We start from the raw sequence: 22,557 nt of genomic DNA on the forward strand, positions 1-22,557 counted from the left end.
CGAAACTAAATTTTGGTCTCACAAGAGCATTATGATAAACAAGATGCACAGGGCATACAAACTGTGGAAGCTGTGCCCACCTTGGTCAATCTCCCATTATTGGATAGAAGAGTGGATCTGATTTATAGGACCAAGACCTGGCCTACACACCTGTACTTTGAAGAGGAAACAGAAAAAGACAAAGAAACAAAATCCCAGATTGGTAGGATACTCACTCCTGTTAAGAAACACAAAGATGGAGGGAGAAGTTTGGGGAAACTGGCAGAAAGGAAAGGTAAGACACTAAAAAGCAGGTAATCAGTGGTGTGACTTGGACACATATATTGTTCCCTAATGGGAAAAAGCAGAATGTTTTTTAAGAGAAAGCTTCAACATGATCTAATTGACATTTACAGACTATGTCATTCAACAACAGCATAAACATTCTTCTCAAGCTCACATGGAGCATTCATCAAGACAGATCACATTCTGGGCCATTAAGAATGTCTTAAATTTAAAAGAACAGAAATCATACAAAATTTAACTAGAAATTAGCAATACAAAGATAGCTGAAAAGTCCCCAAATATGTGGAGATTAAACAACACACTACTAAATAACACAAGGGTCAAATAAAATATCAGGAACAGAAAACTATAGACCAGTATCTCATGAACACAGGTGCAAATAAATATCCTTAAAATTTTAGCAAATCAAATCTAATAATGTATTAAAGAAAACTATACACCACAACCATGTCGTATTTATTCCAGATATGGAAGGCTGATTCAACATTAAAAATTCAATTAATGCAAGCCAACTAAACTTCAATTAAATAAATAATTTTTTTAAATCAATTAATGTAACCTAGCACATCAACAGGCTAAAGAAGAAAAGGCATATAACTGTATAATAAGAGAATCTAAACTCATTGGAAAAATGAAAAGTTGGAGCATTTTCTTAAAGAAAGGTTTTGACTTTCCTGGTGGCCCAGTGGTTAAGACTCTGTGAATCCACTGCAGAGAGCACGGGTTCGATCCCTGGTCTGGGAACTAAGATCCAGCATGCTACACAGTACAGCCAAAACAAAACTAAACAAAGCTTCCCAATGATTTCCCATCATATCAAAATAAAATCCTAACTCTTGTGAGGCCTTACAGAATCTAGCCCCTGCCTCAAACCATTCTCTGCCTCTCTCAGTCTACTGGCTGCACGGGCCTTCTTGATGCTCTCCAAACACGTCAAGCTTGTTACTTACCCTCAGGCTTTCCAACACCAACTGTTCCCTCTGGTTTGTACACTCTTCTCCCAAATCTTTGTACAGCTCACCACTTTACCAAGTTCTCTACTCAAATGTTACCTCTTCTGAGTGACCTGCCCTGACTATTCTACCCAAGAACCTGGCCCACTGCCCCATATCCCATTCTCCTCTGTCATCACTATAGTACCTCATGCTGCTCTACTATTTTTCACAGCATTCCCCCCTGCCTGACAGGAGCATCCCTCTTTCCCCATGAATTTCCCATCTCCCCCACTAAAACATAAGCTGCATAAGAATAAGAGCTTTGTCTGTCTCATTAACTGACACATCCAGCACTTAGTACACACTTACCTAAAAAAACTACTTACCGTTGTCAGAACGCGCATAATCGTGTCTATATGCCACCGTTTGGAAGGTGCATACCTGAGAAAACAATGGCACAGATGAAAAAACTGGAACCTGTAAATTAAGTTCTGCTCAGTGACTTTCATGGAGAAGGAAATGGCAACCCACTCCAGTATTCTTGCCTGGAGAATCCCATGGACAGAGGGGTCTGCTGGGCTACAGTCTATGGGGTTGCAAAGAGTTGGACACGACTGAGCAACTCTTATACACAGACACACAGACACACACACACACACACACACACACACACACACACACAGTGACTTTCCAAACTCCTGTCCTATAGTCTTGAGGTTCACAGGTTAAGAGGTTGTATCTGGACGCATTTCACCTTCAAAACTACCAGCAATTAAACTAGCACCAATTCCCATTTCAATGGATAATGAAACAGTACATGGTCAAATTCATATGTAAATACTGCAACAGGAGTTGCTGAGTTGAGAACTGAGGACTCTGTCTCCAATTTTTTTCTTAGAAAACAAATCATAAAGTCAGGACAGGAGAGGACAGAGAAGAAAGAAGAAAGAGCACTGTTCCCAGACCCAGGTAACACCAGGTCTAGGAACTTGCCTCCCCTTAAATTCACAGTGAAAAGAGGAGAAATAACCATACTATCAAAATCCTGAGGACTTCAACCCAGAAAGTTTTACACAGAACCACAATGCAAATGTTGTAACTTTTCTATTCTCTTCATTAAAAGGGAATCATAGAAGAGAGGTTAAAGAACAGATACAACAGGAGATTTTATAAAAGTGGGATTATTTTGGTCTTAGTATAATGCTTAACATAAATACTGACTACAAGGACCTTCTCAAACCCAATTTCTAACGGGAAGCCTGAAATAAACGTTACATATTTAAACATGTTTACAACATTTCCCTCATGTTTTAAAGATGCTTTCCAAAAAGTTCCAAGCATTTTTTACCAATGAATGTAAAAGTTAAATCTTACTTTTCTGCAGCAAGGAAGATTCCAGATGCACAGTCTGCTTTAAATTCTGGCTCACATGAATCCAGAAAATAAAGTAACTCCTTCATCATGCCTCGAATATTATTCCCATTTACCAGGGCAAAACTCAATTCCATTGCACGCCTTCCATGGAGGGAGGGAAAAAAAGTTATGATATTTACAGTGGGAATGAAACAAAGACCCAGGTATGTTGTCCCTGAACACCAAGCACCAGTGGATGTATTGATGTCCTTGTGTGATCTTGTAATCCCAATCTTTGCACATGAGATAATCAAACTTAACAAAGTTATTTTGAACTTTCATCAATGCTTTTCTTCAAAAATTCCCAAAAGATACACACTACTAAAGACAGTCTATTCTATGAAGCTGAAATTTAGAATACCTAAAAGGCTCAAAAAGAGAGGCAAAGAAATTAATACTCAAAAATACTATCTCTCTGCATCAACAGTTAAAAATGTGATATATAGTCACCAAACTCTTTTACTACATCCACTTCAACCCAAAGATGATATAACATACGTCGAAAGGTATACAAGTGATTAGAATAAAAACAAACCCTGAGGGCTGAGTGAAATAAGTTAGAGAAAGACAAATATTGTATGATATCACTTATATGTAGAAGCTAAAAAAGCTGAATGCATAGAAATACAGCTAGAATGGTGGTTACCCACTGTGGGGTGGGAAAAATAGGGAAATATTGGTCAAAGAGCATGAATTTCCATGTGTAAGATAAACAGGCTCTGGAGATTTAATGTATAGCATAATGGCTATTATTAATAATGATGTATTAATAAACTTGAAAGCTGCTAGATTTTAAATATTTTAAAAATATTTTAAAATAAGTAGATTTTAAATATTTTCACCACAAAAAAGAAATGGTAATTATGTGATATGCTGCAGGAGTTACATTTTGCAATAAAGTGTGACAAAGCAATGTGATGTACATCTTAGACTCATACAATTATATACCAATAAAGCTGGAAAGAAAAATGAAAAAAGACAGTAAGCGCCATGAAAAGGAAAAAAAGATATGTGCTATGAGAGCAAACAGGAGTTTCTATAATAGCATCACTATAACATGAGTTTGAGCAAACTCCGGGAGACAGTGAAGGTCAGGGGAGCCCAGTGTGCTGCAACGGGCTTGCAAAGAGTTGGACATGACTGAGCGACTGAACAACAATAACAAATAGCTGCCTATCAAATTTGACAACCAAGGTAAATATGGATATGCTAGTTACTACACTCATCTTTTCATATTTGGTCAATAATGTCAAACCATGGCATATAATTTACTTTCAAAAATACCAATTTAATAAGTTGAAAATACTTTCATCTTAATCTACAAGCAACAAAAACTCAATCCTTAAAATTGCATTAAGAAATGCAATAATAGCTAATTCTTATACAGTGGTTAAGTGCTTTACATATGCTAGTCCAGTTAATCCCACATAACCTTTGGAAGTGGGTGCTCCTGTATCTACATTGTACATGGAGACAACCGAAGCACAGAAAGACTAAGTAACCAGACCAAGTTTATTAAGGGCAAAGCTAGGATATGAAACGAGGCCTTCTGGCTCCAGAGTCTTAGCTGCTATTGCTATACAACCTGTCAAAAGACCCAGGTTTTACTTTTGAAATGCAAAGCCCAGTCAAGAGCGAAAGAGAAACAACACAATAGGAGTCAGAAAGTCTGATTTCTATCCCGAAGACTGCCTTGTTCAAGGAGTAAGCTTTAGAGTTAAGTCATTTGATTCCTCTGGGACTGTACTTTAATCTGTTAACTGAGGAGAGAAGTGATTGCCTAGTTTCTCTTACTGGCTTGCTCTGAGAACCAACTGAGAGGGTGCTTATAAATCCTTCACAAAGCTTTATATAAAAGTCATTATTACTGAGACCAGGTCTTATTTTTAGTTTGCCCAAGCACTTAACATCTGTTCTCTACAAATAAAAGGAACTCAATTATCAATAAATGTTTGTTTAGTGAATAGTTTCAGAGATCAGTTCAAATTAAATTTTTCTGGTTTGAACAGTAAACCAAAAGTTCATTGAAGCCTACTATAACTAGATTTTACAAACACATACAGTTATTCTAAGAGGAGGACCAGTAGAGTTAATTGATCAAGGAAAAAAAAAACATGCCTTTCAAAGTCATATGCTGAGTAAAGTGCTGAGTAAAGTAAGTTAGACAGAGAAGGAGAAATATCATATGACATCCTTTATATGCAGAATCTAAAAAGAAATGATACAAATAAACTTATTTACAAAACAGAAACAGACTTCAGAGAATGAACTTATGGTTGCCAGCAGAGAAGATCGGGGAAGAGATAGGGAGTTTGGGACCGACATGTACACACTGCTGTATTTTAAAATGGTAACCAGCAAGGTCCTACTGTATGCCACATCAACGTTATGTGGCAGCCTGGATGGCAGAGAAGTTTGGGGGAGAATGGATACATGCATATATATGGCTCAGTCTCTTTGCTGCTCACCTGAACTATCAGAACAGTGTTAATCAGCCATACTCCAAGTTGTTTTTTTTTTTTTAAGTCCTATGTGCTGCCTAAAAGTCATTCCCAGATGCACTGTTTTAACAGGTTGCCTCTAGTATCTTGGGGCATAAGTACTGCAAGAAAATGTGTGCTGTCAGCCATTCGAGTCTCAGCATAGTGACAGAACACTCAGCCGATGGATCACTTCATATCTTCATCCTCCAGCACACAGAACACAGTACCTCTGATGAGTAAACGTATGCCCAGCCTACTTGCACCTGTTTTATTTAACAAAGAACCAAGGGTAACTTCAGGGTGCACTGAAGTATTCCTTACTGGTCTCTTTCATTGATCTAAACTTCTCCCTGCCAATCCTTTTCGAAAAAAGGATTTACTCTGTCAAAATAATGACTAAATACATAAATGTCAACATTCTCCTTCTCAAAACTCTATTACAAAGTTATCGAGATGGAGGATTGGCCGGGGGGGGGGGGGGAGTGGCACACAACTTTCAATTATCTGTTACCGTTTTATGGAGACATCCAAATCTTTTAGACAGTCCACAATTGTGCTTCTGTGCCTCTGTACTGCATTGTGATCTGTCTGCACAGTCTTCAACAAAGATGTCAAAGCTACATATCTGGATGAAACAAAGTTGCAGAAGAACATAATTAAAACGGGAAATTCAGGATAGTTCTCTGCTTAATGACAAAGATGATGTTCAATGACTACTGAAAACCGTACATGGTTAAATATTTAAAAGACACAACAGACTTAGTAAAATGTAAACGCTGTAAACCCATAAACAACACTATAATCAAAAACTGTGGCAACCAGAAGCCTGGGATTTAGATTTACATTCATGGCCAACTCCATTAAATTTCTAAAAGTGATAGACTCGGTTCTTCCAAACTCTTTCAAATAGCACAACAAAATAAGCATACAGTATGCCTTTTCAGGCTGCCTGAGCCCCAAAATGCAAGAGGAAATTATTTCAATTTTACCATTTGTATTTTCTCTACTTTTGATACCAGTACCAAAACTGCCCCTACAAAACTTTGAATTTACCATCTAAGTATAAAAAAATCTTCTGGAAGGAGAAGATAATTCAGGGTACCATAATAATTATTTCCACTTTTTTTTTTCAATCATAACATGATAAGAAAGAATAAAAAAATAACACTGATAAATTCATTCACTTTTTAAAAGTAGCTGGAGTTTACAAACATCTTCTAGGTTTGTAACCGAAATATTGTTTTTCTTCTTAATTGAGAGGGGTCAGCAAACTAAGCCTAGAATAGCCCTCTGCTGTCCGGTTTGGTAAATCAATTTTTATTGCAATGCAGCCATCATCTGCACAGTCTGTGGCTGCTTTCACACCAAGAGGCAGAGCTGAGTAGTTGCCAAAGAGACCCTAAGGCCCATGTAGTTTATAATAGAGACCATCTGGAAAAAAAAAAAATAGAGACCATCTGTTCCCAGACAGAAAAAGTTTGCTGATTCCTAAAGGTAAAGCATAAATAAGGACTAAAAGTTAACTCATGAGGCAAATCCTCAAATTCTTATCAAAACAGTCTTTAGACTAAAAATAAAAATCCTGAGTTGAAGTTTTAGACATGTCACTCTACATGTGTGATCTTGAGCAAAGTCACTCATGAATACACTGAGTTTATAATAGCCAGATACAAAATATTTTTCAGCTTACTTACCTGATATTCTTGTCATTGTTCAATAAGAAACGACCCAGGATATTTATGGCTAGGACCTACAGAAAAATAGCACAAGTTAAGAATTTAAGAAAATAAAAAATCTATATTGTTTAAGGATCACTTTCTGGCCTCTGATGAGTGCAAACTATTTAAAGGTGGTAGTTTAATCAGCACTTCTACGGATTGCTAGCCAAAAAAAACCTCTGAAGGCAAACTCTTAAAATCATATTCTATTTCAACAGTAAAAGCCGTAAGAATGTTTTCAAGTTTTTATATTGCTAGCAGGAAAATACTATTGGTACAACTTCACTGGAGGGAAATTTGGCAATAACTATAAATAATAAAAATAAGGTATTCACTGGATGGTTAGGTTAGGACTCCGAGCACCCACTGAAGGTGGCACGAGTTTAATCCATGCCTCATGACACAGTCAAAAAAATTAATAAACAATTAAAACTACAAAATGAAAATATATTCCCTGCTTCAACAATTTCACATCTAGGAATTCAGCTGACAAATATAGTTGAACATATGCACAAAAATCTACTGCAACACTATCTGTAATCACAAATGATAGGAGTGTTCATTAATAGCAATTTTCCTAAATGTACTATGGCACATTCACGCAATGGAATGTTATACAACCATTAAAAAGAATGAATCATGACACATGCTATGACAGGTATGTACCCTGAGAATATTATATTAAGTGAAATAAGCCAGACACAAACACCCCATATTATATGATTCCATTTAGGTGAAATGTCTTGAATAGGCAAATCCATAGAGACAGAAAGTAGAATGGTGGTTGCCAGGGGTTGGGGTCAGGGGATAATGGGGAATTATTGTTTAAAGGGCACACAGTTTCAGTTTGGGAAACTAAGAAGTTCTGAAGATGAATGGTGGGTTTTGGCTACACAACAGTCTGAAGGTACTTACTTAACGCCACTGAACTACAAAGTTAGAGATGGTTAAAATGATAGAGTTTATGTTATGCAAATTGCACCAATCTTTTTTAAAATGAGAATGGTCTCTATATATGTGAATATAAACTAGCTCCAACATAGTGTTTTCATCTAACATGATAAGCATAAGGTGCAGAACCACCCAGATGTCAAAAGACCTATACCCAAATACTGTAGTATAGTTAGTATATTTGTTTCTCACAAAGCAATGGATTAGCGATCATTATATTAATAAATGGTTGAAAGAATGAATAAACACTTGAAGGAGAGTTTTTCCTTACAAAAGAATTCCAATTACTTAAAGAAGAAAAAGTGAGGAGAATAGAAAAGTATCATTAGAGCACCACCCAAAAAATTGTTAAAGACAAGATCCTCAGAAGGATACTAAAATTGGTTGGCAAAAGTCTGAGAACAGAGTATCTGCATAGTGTCAAAAGTGTTTTCTCCAAAATATTTTTAATTACATAGAGTAAAAATAACAATTATACAGTGGAGAGACACAGCAGACACCACCTTACCCAAAAGATCAAGGTTAAAATCACCAGTAATGAGACAAATAAGGAGCATGTACCTCCAGATATGAAACTGTAAAGGGCACAACACTTCTGGGGTAGTCTCACCAAAAAAGCTTAACTACAAACTAATTTTTATAAGAATATATCAGACTGTCAAATTCAGGAATATTCTGCAAAATAACTGATCAGTGCACTTCAAAACTGTCACAGAAGACAAGGAAAGATGAAGGAAATGTCAAGATTGGAGGAGACTAAGGAGACATGACAATCAATGCAACATGGGATCAAGGATTGGTGCTAGAAAGGAAAAAGGACATCAGTAGAAAAACTGGTAAAATCTGAATAAAATCTGTAATTCAATTAATGGTATTAAACCAATATTAATTTCTTAGTTTTGATAATTACACTACAGGAAAACAAGATGTTAACATTAGGGGAGGCTGACTGAATTTGAAACTTTTCTATAAGCCTAAAATTATTTTAAATAAAAAGGTTTAAAAGTGGGGAAGATAAGAAATACAAACAGAGAGATATGTTTAAATATGAATAGAATACCATCCCAAAATGTACATTAGAAAATGGTAACAACTGCTGACTAGAAGAATTAAGTCTAAACATAAAATCAATAAGCAGACATTTTCCTCCCTGTATACCATTTTCTTTGAAGTGCTCAAACAGGAGATGGCAAGAGTGAACATCGAATTTTAGAAATCAGTGAATTAAAATGGACTGAAATGGGCAAATTTAATTCAGATGACCATTATATCTACTACTGTGGACAAGAATTTCTTAGAAGAAATATAGTAGCCCTCATAGTCAAAAAAGAGTCTGAAATGCTTGGGTGCAATCTCAAAAATGACAGAATGATCTCTGTTTGTTTCCAAGGCAAACCATTCAATATCACAGTAATCCAAGCCTATGCCCCACCTACTAATGCTAAAGAAGCTGAACGGTTCTGTGAAGACCTACAAGACCTTCTAGAGCTAACACCCAAAAAAGGTGTCCTTTTCATCATAGGGGACTAGGAATGCAAAAGTAGGAAATGAAGAAACACCTGGAATAACAGGCAAATTTGGCCTTGCAGTACAAAATGAAGCAGGGCAAAGGCAAACACAGTTTTGCCAAGAGAACACACTGGTCATAGCAAGCACCCTCTTCCAACAATGCAAGAGAAGACTCTACACACTGACATCCTCAGATGGTCAATACCAAAATCAGACTGATTATATTCTTTGCAGCCAAAGATGGAGAAGCTCTATACAGTTAGCAAAACCAAGACCAGGAGCTGACTGTGGCTCAGATCATGAACTCCTTATTGTCAAATTCAGACTTAAATTGAAGAAAGTAGGGAAAACCACTAGACCATTCAGGTATGACCTAAATCAAATCCCTTACGATTATACACTTGAAGTGACAAACAGATTCAAGGGATTAGATCTGATAGACAGAGTGCCTGAAGAACTACGGACGAAGGTTCGTGACACTGAACAGGAGGCAGTGATCAAGACCATCCCCTAGAAAAAGAACTGAAAAAAGGCAAAATGGTTGTCTGAGGAGGCCTTATAAATAGCTGAGAAAAGAAGAGAAACTAAAGGCAAAGGAGAAAAGGAAAGATATACCCATTTGAAAGAAGAGTTCCAAAGAATAGCAAGGAGAGATAAGAAAGGCTTCCTCAGTGATCAATACAAAGAAATAGAGGAAAACAACAGAATGGAAAAGACTAGAGATCTCTTTAAGAAAATTAGAGACACCAAGGGAACATCTAATGCAAAGATGGGTTTGATAAAGGACAGAAACGGTATGGACCTAACAAAAGCAGAAGACATTAAGAAGAGGTGGCAAGAATACACAGAAGAACTATACAAAAAAGATCTTCATGACCCAGATAACCACGATGGTGTGATCACTCAATTAGAGCCAGACGTCCTGGAATGTGAAGTCAAGTGGGCTTTAGGAAGCATCACTACAAACAAAGTTAGTGAAGGTGATGGAATTCCTAAAAGATGATGCTGTGGAAGTGCTGCACTCAATATGCCAGCAAATTTGGAAAACTCAGCAGTGGCCACAGGACTGGAAAAGATCAATTTTCATTCCAATTCCAAAGAAAGGTAATGCCAAATAAAGTTCAAACTACTGCACAACTGCACTCATCTCACACACTAGCAAAGTAATGCTCAAATTCTCCAATCCAGGCTTCAATAGTACGTGAACTGTGAAATTCCAGATGTTCAAGCTGGGTTTAGAAAAGGCAGAGGAACCAGAGATCAAATTGCCAACATCCACTGGATCATAGAAAAAAGCAAGAGAATTCCAGAAAAACATCTGCTTTGTTGATTACACCAAAGCCTTTGACTGTGTACATCACAACAAACTGTGGAAAATTCTTCAAGAGATGGGAATACCAGACCACCTGACCTGTCTCCTGAGAAACCTGTATGCAGGTCAGGAAGCAACAGTTAGAACCGGAGATGGAACAGACTGGTTACAAACTGGGAAAGGAGTACATCAAGGCTGTATATTGACACACTGCTTACTTAACTTATATGCAGAGTATAACATGTGATATGCTGGGCTGGATGAAGCACAAGCTGGAATCAAGATTGTTGGGAGAAATATCAATAATCTCAGATACCACCCTTACGGCAGAAAGCAAAGAAGAAATAAAGAGCCTCTTGATGAAAGTGTAAGAGGAGAGTGAAAAGGCTGGCTTAAAACTCAACATTCAAAAAACCAAGATCATGGCATCCGGTCCCATCATTTCATGGCAAATAGATGCAAAAACGATGGAAACAGAGATTTTATTTTTCTGGGCTTCAGTATCACTGCAGATGGTGACTGCAGCCATGAAATTAAAAGATGCTTGCTCGCTCCTTGGAAGAAGAGCTATGACCAACCTAGATAGCATATTAAAAAGCAGAGACATTACTTTGCCAACAAAGGTCTGTCTAGTCAAAGCTACGGTTTTTCCAGTAGTCACATATGGATGTGAGAATTGGACTTTAAAGAAAGCTGAGTACCAAAGAATTGATGCTTTTGAACTGTGGTGTTGGAGAAGACTCTTGAGAGTCCCTTTGACAGAAAGGAGATCAAACCAGTCATTCCTAAGGGAAATCAGTCCAGAATATTCATTGGAAGGACTGATGCTGAAGCTGAAACTCCAATACTTGGACCACCTCATGCGAAGAGCTGATTCATCTGAAAAGACTCTGATGCTGGGAAAGACTGAAGACAGGAGAAGGGGACGACAGAAGATAAGATGGTTGGATGGCATCGCTAACTCAATGGACATGAGTTTGATGAGTTTTGGGAGTTGGTGATGGACAAGGAAGCCTGGCATGCTGCAGTCCACGGGGTTGCAAAGAGTCGGACACATGTGAGTGACTGAACTGAACTGATACCATTTTGTATGGAATTTTTTTTACTTTATGTGTTCATTTTTTTAAATAAAAATAAATATTTAAGAAAAATGGATTAACTCAAATATGCTGCCATCTTGTTTGAAGTGAATGAGGCCAACTCAAATCACGGCTCCAAACAAAAGCTTATTCTGAAATGGTTCCTTCATTCAACATTGTCTGTATTTGTAACATACATAAAACCTTCCAATTTCTATTATAATCAACATTAATCCTTCAGTGGATAGAATGATACTTCAGGTACCAAAACATCATACATTCTGCATCATTCTTTCCTAAAGTTAATTTCCAAATTCCAAGTCAATTATTTTAAAATAAAATGTTTAGAGTAAAGATTAAAAACTTACTCGCAGTCCACTCTCTGACTTAATATCCATGATAGTCAAAACCGTTTCATAAAGAATAGCATTTCCTACATTTTTACTAGTCTCCGTATTAGTGGCAACCTGAAAAGACACAGAAGGTGTTATGTGACAAAACAATGTTTCCAAAAAACATCCAGAGGTAACAAGAGACATTTTATGATTGTTTTCAGCCACCAATGAGAAAACACAAACAAAAATTGCTCCATATAATCACAATCAATCTGCTCCCTGCTATACTAAAATGGGTGTTTACAAAAACACAAGTTTTGTTCTACTCACCTGTGCTAATATATCATTCATAGCTTCACTTGAGTCATCATCATTTCGTCCTAAAATTCTTAATAACCGCAAAATTCGTACCTAATGTGCAAAATATGACAAACATCAACAAATTATGTCTAGCACAAAGGACCTTTGCTTGATATGAAATTCAAATAACTTAAATGAAGTCTTAGATCCCAATAGAAATGGTCAAAATTCAAACAGAAGAATTTTAAACATGATCTTTAGAGCAGTTATGTATGGTTCTATGTCTTAATGAAGCTGTTAGACAATCTACACTTAACAGTCAAAGGATACCATTACCTGCAGAGCTATACAGCACACTGGAAAATCATGTTTCTATGTGGTACATGATTTGACTATTACAAATATAATTTTATTCTATTAATCTAATACAGAATTGTGTCACTATTCATTTATCAATGTAATTAGCTTAATCAATTAACTACCAAAACTACTCAACACAAACATAAGAGGAAGGAAAAATTCATTCCAAAATATATCATTTATCCTAAACTTTCTTTCAAGCTCACCTGCAAAAAGGGGTCACTGATCCCAGAAACATCATGTTCTGGTGAATATCCGGACATGATGAGGTTCTTTAGAATACGAACTAATTGGGGCACAAGCTGCAGGGAAGAGAGATGCATCAAAAAACAGTGAATATCAAAGAATTTCTCAGGAAAAGGCAGAGGTTAACTTGGCTTAGAAAAAACAGATTCAAGAGTCTGAGTCCAAGCAAATTCTACTGATACAATATCCTAGTATACTGTTGATGTTTCACAGACGTAACTTAGAAGTATTCTGGCCCAGAACTCAAGAAGGAGTATGTATGTTATCTGAATTAAAACCAAAACAGACATTTTTACTTCAGAGTAATATATGCGAAGATACTACAAATAACAGTAGGTCAGAAAGCCTAGAGAACTGAGTAAAACAGATGCCTATGGGGACTTCTATGGGACTTGACACACGTAGGCTGCACAAACATATTCAGTTTTTAATCTATCTAACACATGTGGATATAAAATGCTACCACATCCAAAACTCTGGTAATTTTATGAAAATTAGTTTTAAAACAAACTATCTCAAATAAAGAAAACAAAACTCTCTCTTATTATATTGTCAGTTATATCCTTTCCCAATAAACAACAGGGAATACAAAAGTCTCCAACACCGACAAGACACATGAAAAATTGTCTCCTTCTCCTGAGAAAGAAAGCAAGGCCATGAATGCTGTTTTTGTCCTATTCTTAACTCATACAACACAATTTTTGATAAAATTCAATTTCAGCACCTAATCATACATTTGTTGCCTATCTTATCTTACTAATGAAATGATACATTCCTTATGGTCAGAATGCCCTTCTTTTTTAACTCTGTCCATTAGACTGACTGATGACACACAGTAGAGGCAATTTTATTGCCAAGCTGAACTTAAAAATGCTTTAAATACTATTATTTATTGCACTTCATTGAGAAATCATTTAAGATTAAAACCCCATTTCAAAATGTTTGCCACAATAAGGACCTTTCCAGTCTCCAACTACAAACTCAATTTAGCTATATAAACAACTCTAATCACCACCTAACATTAAGAACTGAATCCAAAGCAAGCTGAATCTTATCTGTCTTGGAGGCAATCAGAACAGCCCCAACTTTGCTGCAGCTCAATTATCTTTTTCTCATTGAATCTGGATTCCTTTCTAAGTGGATCAAGACTGAAACAAAAGCCAAGCTGGGCTCAAGGAATGCACTCAAAACACAATACTAAATCTACTGCTGAATATAAGACAACATAATCTGTGTGAATAGGTTTGGCCATAACACTTCAGAATTTAGCACTTCCTAAGTCACCTAACAAAAATCTAATTTGGACAACTCCAAGATTCAAACAAATCTAAGCTTACAATGGCCTGTAAATTCTAAACAGAATCCTCATTAAATCTCTCAACTCTGGACAGATTCAATAAGAAGTCAGAATAATATAACTATATAAACTGCTTTAAAATGTAATAAAACTGGAACCATCTAGTTAGCAAGCTCTACACTAAAAAGTAGTTCGCCTTGCATACTTCTCAATAGTCTACTTTTTTGTACTACACATATCCTTCATTATTTTTTTAAATCTGGTTTCTGTCTCGGAAAAATTCTTTTTCCTTCAGCTACGAAGCTCACACCACATAAGAGCACCCTGGGACAAAAAGCACAAATATCTCTAAGTGTTCAGCATACAAATTCTTGGAACCAAGCTTTATTTTTCAGACAAAAAAGCAAGTTACTAAAACTGATGACAAGACAAACAAAATGACAAAGGGAAAAGCTGCAGCCATGAAAATCAGTTGATGCCCACCCACTCTACCTCAAAAATCTTTTAACGCTCCAAAACTTTAAGGCAAGATCGAGTGCAGGTCAGGAAGAAATTAAAGCTCTAAGTCTGAATTGAAAGCTCAGAAGTAGTACTGAGCTTTTTAAAGTATGAGGTTACCCAGACACGGTTCTAAAGTGTATCTACTTCAAAAAAAAGCAGTGTTTGGTGTTTTGGTTCCAAATTGCTCTGGACTGCCATCACCAATGCCACTGGGAAACTGCTCAAAGTATCTCAGGTGAAGATAAAGGAAAGGCAGAGGAGGAGGCTTAAAAATCAGGAAAGGCTGCAACTGAAATCCAAGGCTGACTGTGGAATCAGGAGTTTAAGTGACAAGACCAAATCTGGACTAAGGAGTTAGCTAAAAATGCTATGACAAATAACACAGAATTAAGCACAGATTCAGCATTAGTATATTTTTTAAGCCACATTTGTGGATGGATACACAAAAGCTACTAAGGACCTAATGCCAGCATGCACGATCTAAATGAGGGTTAATTCTTACCTTTTCATTCTAACATACAGCAGGATTCCAAACAGACAACAGGAACAAAACATACAAAGCAAGCATTAGGGACAGATACGGGCCTCATACTATACTTATAATATTTTAATCAAGACATGATCATCTAAGGAGGAAAAAAAAGCTCCCCCCGCCACACCGCCCGAAGAGCTGCTATTAGAGCTTCATTAGATCTAAAGTACAAAGTAAACCCAATATATGGAGTGATCATCATCCTATAAAAGGAACTGAATGCATGTAATTATCCAAAAAACAGTCTTTCTCTGAGTCCTGCTTACTAGTGCCTTCTGAACGTAAGTGGAAAAAACAAAAATCTCCATTCTAGAATGCTCTAAGAAAGGGAGGGAGGGACTTCAGAAAGCTAGAGACATCTACCACTGGAGTCACCACAGCACAAAATGAACAGAGGGGGACTCTCTGTTAGGTAAAGGTAATATCAAATCTCAGTTTGCAGTTTTCACCTTAGAAGGTAAAAAAAAAAAAAAGAAATCACCTGCCTTAAAACACACGCACACACACACACACACAATTCCTGCTTGTAATTCGACCTCAGGTTACATTTCCTAATTTCAATGTGAAAACAGTAGATAAAGTACATGAGAGATCGGCGTGTCTGCCAAGGAGAAAAGACTTCTATTATGAAAGGGGAAACACTGTACTACTGCCAGTTCTGTGCCTAAAGCTGACTTCCTACCACACAGAAGGGTTGGTTAAGTCCTTTACTCAGTTCCATACCTTTCCAAAAGAAAATTCCTAAGTGAGAAAATCATGTCCTTTAGGAAAACCATTTTCAATCAAGAGAGGCTTAGATATACAGAGTAGCACCTACCTTTCTGAAATGTGCAAGCATGTCTGGGCTTCGCTCACACATTTCTGTGAGGAGGACTACAGAAGTGTGAAGGACACCTGAAAGAAAAGAGCCGGTGAAAACTAAAAATGAGGCTGTATTCTTCAGTTTCATAGCACAGGGCTTTCAGTTCTGAAGGTCAATTCCAAAAACGTAGCTGCTACTTTTGTTTTTTAATCTCCCAAGAATCTAAGCATTGAGCTGAATACAAAGAAGGTATTCATAGATACCTGCTGATTTAATACAGATGATCTGTCAAATCAGAATATTCTAAAGTTACGTGGCCAGAATAATTGCTTACAAATGACATTCAATGTACAAGCCTCTCCATTTGAGAATATCCATAAAGACATGCTCAGTCAATATAAACTGGATATCACCTGCTCCAGATTTAGTAAGCTCTTAGCTGATTTTTGAAAGATATTTCAAGAAGAAAAATCTTACTAAGACTTTAAATTTCCAGACAAAATATAGTCATGAATGACAAAGTAAATTTGCTTGTTCAAGAGTGAGTGAAAAGAATCACATACTTTACACTAAATATGTGCCCTAGACATTCATTTATTCAACAAGTATATTCTGAATCTTCTAGGCAGAGGACTGCATTGATCAAATTAAATACATGTTACCACTTTTTTTCTTAGCATTTAGGACACAAGAATTTTCTTCACTCAGAATCTGTTTCATTAAATTCAAAACAAGAATAAAATGTTCAGTAAAGAACAGCCACATACATTCCATCTAATTCCTCATAAGTTTTATATGTCTGAGTACCCATTACAAATTCCTGTTACAAGTAACCTACAAGGAGTTTCACAAATCTTACATTACAATGGCAAAGAGATAAAGAAATAGCCAAGAAGTCAAAAGGTTTCACACATGAAAATCAAGGCTAGGATCATTTGCAATTACACTGAGTATTAGTTAATATAGTATTTTTGATATAATAAAAGGGGACCAGAAATGAAAAACAAGCTTACTATAAAGGAATCAATCTCTAATTACAAAGCTAGTATTTGAGAGTAGAAGAGAGATTCAACCCATTGGCCCTTCCTGGAAAAGGTGTCCAAGCACAGCAGAAAGCTGAGTCCACTGTGTGAGACAGAGGCCAAGACTGCCTGAAGACTATTGTCTTTCTCCTTCTCCCTCAGTACTTCATGAGTGCATCCAAATCACATTACCATGGTTCTTTTCATTCAACAAATTTTTTGTTGCTGGTAAAAACATCTCCATAAGTTCAGGAACCTTCCTGATGACATGAACAGCACAAAGTGCTGCCTACAAAAAAAAAAAAAAAAAAACATAAAAAGGACAAAAGAAGATTTATTTCAATTAAAGTTAGGACAACCAATCTTACAAACAAAAGAACCTTGTCAACCAGTTCATCTACATGAAAAAAGAAAGGAGGTATAGATCTGATTATCAGATTTATTAGTTATTAATTGCTTAGGGCTGTCCAATTTATACTACTGCATTAATGAGAACTTCTAACTCACCTGTCTCTTTGGTCATATATTACCAAATAAGTGGACAACAACTTTTTTCAACCAGACCATCTGTTAACACGAGCTTACCAATTGTGCTAAGTATAATTTATCTGCAGCTTTGCAAAGTTAAAAAATAAAGACTCTGTCACTGATCATCATTCTTCTGAGTAAGAAAACCAAAAGGTTTTATAAAAACACTATGCAGGTGAAAGATACATATATTGCAGATGCTTTAAATCTGCTGCTACTTTTAATAATACCTATACTTTCTCCATTCAACCTCTACTGAAATCAAGGAAATCATTTGAAAGTTACTTAGTATCTTAGTTAAGTCTCTCTGTTAGCCAGTCTCTACTAAAGAAAAGATGGCCCTAGCTTGTTGACAGGAAAGAAAGGGACATTCAAAGACTGATTTCAGTTACTCTCCCCCTATCCCCGCAAAGGAACCATAACTACTACTTGTTGGAACTGAATATCATAATTTAGGTACTTAATAAGAAAAGATTTCAGCTAATTCTTCCCATGCTACAGTTGAGGAAAACAATTTTTTCCTAATCTGCAGGGATATTTTACTTAATATTTATGTAATCTTTCTGAACAAGAGCAGCCCACACATTCTTTAAGAGAAAGGACTGGCTTTGGCCTTTAGCCATCATTAGCAGCACATGATCCTGGAAAACAGCTTGGCCCTTTTAAACAGCTTTGTCTCACACCATTAAATGCAAAAGGCACAGTCAATGACAATCAGATGATTTTATGTCACTTCTAAAGTCCTAAATTTTATACCGCTTATTTATGAAGGCTTTAAGATTCAAGCACAATAAAATAACAACAAAATATTTATACTAACAAATAAAAGCATATAAGAGAATACGATCACTGTCTTCCATTACTATTTCACTTAGATATACCAATTTTAGGAAGGAGGTTCTAAATCATTCCCTAATAATTATCTAGGTCCCAAGGAACTGCACTTCCAAGATTCAAAGGCCCTAATATAAAGGCATGGGCACTAAAATAAATTTGTAACAATCTGTTCATTATCACTTTGTTTAACACTGGTTAGAGTCAGGTAATTTAGGAAGTAATTAGGTATGCCATCTATTTGTTTTTTTTTTTTTTTTTTTTTTTTTTTCATCTATTTGTTGATAAACAATTTTCTTGAAAAGTGAGGAATTAAGAGAATTAAAGTGTTCACAATCACTTACCAACTGGAGAGTTAAATAGCAATAAAAAAATCACCTCCAAAATTAGTATAAAAAATAGATTTTGACTTATGAACAACTGATTCATATACAGTCATTTAAAACACATTTAATGCACAGAGAAAGTTATATTATCACTTGCGCTTTCAAGAATGAATAATGTGCCTTCTCTCCATAATACTCCCTATTCCAAACACAGACATTCCATTTCATGGAAAGTTACCTTTTTTCTTAAGTAAGAGTTGGAGGTTTTCAAGAGTTTCTCTACCTCTCCTGCAAGATCTCTGCACATCTCTGAGGACCCCATGCAGCCGAGGGTACAAAGTGCTAGCCCTTGTACATACTGTGTGCTATGATTGAGATCACTGCAAAAGAAAGAAGGCGGCAGAAATGAATATGCCCTGCCCGGTGCTCCCAATGAAGAAGCTTCACAATCTAACAAGAAAGCTCTGAATGATTCATGATTCCTCTCATAAGGAAAATATTAGGATAATTTTTGCAAAAAAAAATGTTTATTCTAACCTTATTATTAATACAAATTACAACACAGTAAACTGACAGTTTGTTCTACATGCTTACAACCCAGCATTTCCAAACACCACTAGTAACAGAATCTATACAACATACTACCTATGGGATGCCAAAAGAACTTTCTTTACTAGCAATGACAGAATATGAAGCACAACTCTATCTTTAAAGATTTTAATATGCTCTATTAACTACAAAAAAGTAAGATATTAACCAAAATGTTTAAAAAAAAATTTAGAAAACACAATCCTGCTAGAGCATTTAAGATGACAAACATCACAACAGAAACACTCTAAAATCTTTGAGCACAGTATTAACCTTGATATTAATTTTTACATTTATTCAAAAGAAGAAAAACAGTAACTAAAAAAACAGCTAATTAAACCATCTTAAACTAAGGTAGATGTTACAGTGAGGCTCAATATCTAGTAGATGGCTGGATGGCATCACTGACTCAATGGACATGAGTCTGAGTGAACTCCGGGAGTTGGTGATGGACAGGGAGGCCTGGCATGCTGCGATTCATGGGGTCGCAGAGAGTTGGACACGACTGAGAAACTGAACTGAACTGAACAGATACAAAAAATTCTAACAGGCACTGATTACTGCACAAAACTATTTCTAAACCAGCCAGGAAGTATTTTCAGAAAAGTTGAAGCATTAAAAGTTTGAATAGTAAATGCATTTATATATTATAATCAACTCTTACTATGCAGAAGCTGAATTCCTATGTTGAGTTATGCTACTTCTACCAGCCTTAAGAGTATTTTAAAATCCTTTAGTTCAGTGGTTCTCAAACGGTGATTAGAGAATCTCTGGAAGTTCCTAGGACTATTTCAGGGGGTCCATGAGATATAAATACTTTCACAATACTAACTCATTATTTGTCAGCTTTATTGCACTATCAGTGCAAATGGGAAGAACTAAGGCACATTAGCACGTATCAGGAAAGAGGCACCAAACTGTATTACCAGTCACTGAATTCACTGCCATATACTTAACGGTCCAAGAAGGAAGGGAGGGAGGCAGTTTCACTTAATACTCCCCTTTTTGTTGTTGTCTGCTGTTCAGTCACTCACGACAAAGCAGTAAAAATGACTAGCTTAATTATACCTTGACTTTTTTTCTTTTTTAAGCCATGCCATGCAACTTGTAGGATCTCAGTTCCCTGATCAGGGATTGAATCTGGGTCACTTCAGTGAAAGCCCAGAATCCTAAGCACTAGGCCACCAAGGAACTCCCTCATACCTTGACTCTTGAGTGCACATTTTTTAATATTCTGTGTGACAAAATGGAAAGTATGCATGAAATACTTCTGATGCATAATGAAATAAGGGACAATCTCAGCAAAAAGCACTTGTGTATCTGTTTCATTTGCAAGCTAAACTACGAACCAGCTGTTTTTAAAATGAACATCATTTTTACCTGAAAAATAACAATTATAATTACTAAGATGTGGTTATTTTCTTAAACATTCTTAAACATTTTCTGGAAGAAAAGCCAAGTAAGCCTATCACTTCAAGGGCAACAAGTGACAATATTTGTTGCCAATGACAAACCTAAGCTTTGAAAGTGAAAACTAGAATTTTGGAATATTTGTATTGCCATCATGAACCTGACAGTCTATTAATACTTTAAAGCTCCTTGAACTAATTTTCTCCAAATGCTTTAAGCATGATGTTTAAAAACTAAACAAAAGAGTCAAACTGTATGGATGGGTTTCAATATAACAAAAAAAAAAACAAACTTCACTGATACAATTTCAGATTCTACACTAACCTAATGAAACTACCACTTGTGGAGTTTGGTATGGGATCATGGAAGATTATCCACAGTTATCTGAAAGGTTATTAAAGCCCTCTTCCTTTTTCAAACATTATCTGTGAAAGGCTAGATCTTCATATATTTCAACTAAAACATAAGAAAATGAATGCAGAAGCGAACACAAGCATCTAACCTATTCTATTAGGTTAGACATTAAAGATATTTACAAAAGTGTAAAATAATGCCATTCTTCTCTCTGAATTGTTTTTGTTCTGGAAAATAGCTTATATTTCATAACAAAATGTATTGTTGTCAACACTGTAAAGGTTTCATTAATGATAATTTTTAATGAACCAATGAATAAATCCCTGAAGAACAAAGAAAGGAAAAGAAACAAAAGGAAAGTGTCAGTCAGGTTTGCTACTTTCTACTAATTTGAATATTTAAGATAAAAATTACTAATAAACTTTAACTTAATTATGGTACTGGTTCCCAAAAAATATTTCGTTAACTCTTCATTCATTTTTCAATGATTAAGAATATCTGTATAAGGCAAGCTCTTAAAATAATGTGTCTGATTTTTAAAGATTTAAGTCCAAGATCATTAATGTCTTAAAAGTTTTTCTGGACCAATGAACAATGAGGTAAACATGCCATCATTAAACAGAAAAACTGCTAGTACACTATGATGCCCTATAATACAAACAAAAAGCAAGAAACCTCACAAATAAACAAAAAACCCATTCATTAAAAGATTTTAAAAAACTGAATGATCCAAAGTCCTTTGACTGAACTTAAACTGAAGTATTGGATCAATTCCCAACTATTAGTAGCTCTCTCCTAAATTCACTTGGGGCTTGGCTGGGTCTCATTATACACACAGATTCCTTCATTGCCTATATGCCTCATTCTTCAATTTTAATCAAGCTACAAACCTATTCTTAAGTTGGCTCAAAACTTGATGCTAGGCAGAACTGTCAAATTATCAGCATGTGACTAAAGGCTTGAGTAATAAGGGCAGCAGAGCATGTAAGAACAAAAATTAAAGAAACTTTCAGAGCCTTGTCCAAAATAAGAGTATAAAGTCATGTTAAACACCTAGAATGTAACCTCCATGACACCAAAGATTTCTGCTCACTTTTTTCATTTTCCATCCTCAGCACTTACAATAGCTCCTGGCATACAACAGGTATGCAATCAATGTTTGTTGAATAAATTGAAGCAACTTAGTATTTTCATTACTAATATTTATTTCAAGGCCAAAAAGAACAAAATTTTCCCAAATAAAGCTGCAGAGGCAGTGTATTTAAATGAGATACTATATTTTTACAAGCAAATCTTAACTCTCATTTAAAATTTTTTAATTATTGGGAAATTTTAAATTACAACATTTACCACAGCAAAATATATGAGTTCAACGTCTACAAACTGATCGCCTATAAACCCCTGCTTCTTTCTGTCAATTACACAAATACTGTAAAT

General features: G+C 35.8%; 1 protein-coding gene across 4 annotated transcripts in view; it reads right to left on the reverse strand.

Moving 5' to 3' along the window:
- AP1G1 (adaptor-related protein complex 1, gamma 1 subunit) overlaps nucleotides 1-22,557 on the reverse strand; it is a 103,584-nt gene that overhangs the window by 26,020 nt on the left and 55,007 nt on the right. For 3 of the 4 annotated variants that reach the window (XM_010850922.1, XM_010850920.1, XM_010850921.1), the window contains exons 4-14: nucleotides 19,007-19,148; nucleotides 17,273-17,369; nucleotides 16,074-16,150; nucleotides 15,227-15,235; nucleotides 12,887-12,982; nucleotides 12,351-12,431; nucleotides 12,054-12,152; nucleotides 6,811-6,866; nucleotides 5,628-5,741; nucleotides 2,595-2,735; nucleotides 1,607-1,661 (exon numbers count right to left, since the gene is read on the reverse strand). In XM_010850922.1, the coding sequence (XP_010849224.1) occupies nucleotides 1,607-1,661; nucleotides 2,595-2,735; nucleotides 5,628-5,741; nucleotides 6,811-6,866; nucleotides 12,054-12,152; nucleotides 12,351-12,431; nucleotides 12,887-12,982; nucleotides 15,227-15,235; nucleotides 16,074-16,150; nucleotides 17,273-17,369; nucleotides 19,007-19,148 (967 nt within the window). The remainder of the gene's footprint in view (nucleotides 1-1,606; nucleotides 1,662-2,594; nucleotides 2,736-5,627; nucleotides 5,742-6,810; nucleotides 6,867-12,053; nucleotides 12,153-12,350; nucleotides 12,432-12,886; nucleotides 12,983-15,226; nucleotides 15,236-16,073; nucleotides 16,151-17,272; nucleotides 17,370-19,006; nucleotides 19,149-22,557) is intronic. The other variant, XM_010850923.1, reaches the window with a different exon arrangement.

This window comes from Bison bison, unplaced genomic scaffold (assembly GCF_000754665.1).
Source record: "Bison bison bison isolate TAMUID 2011002044 unplaced genomic scaffold, Bison_UMD1.0 scf7180017864297, whole genome shotgun sequence".
NCBI lineage: Eukaryota > Metazoa > Chordata > Mammalia > Artiodactyla > Bovidae > Bison > Bison bison.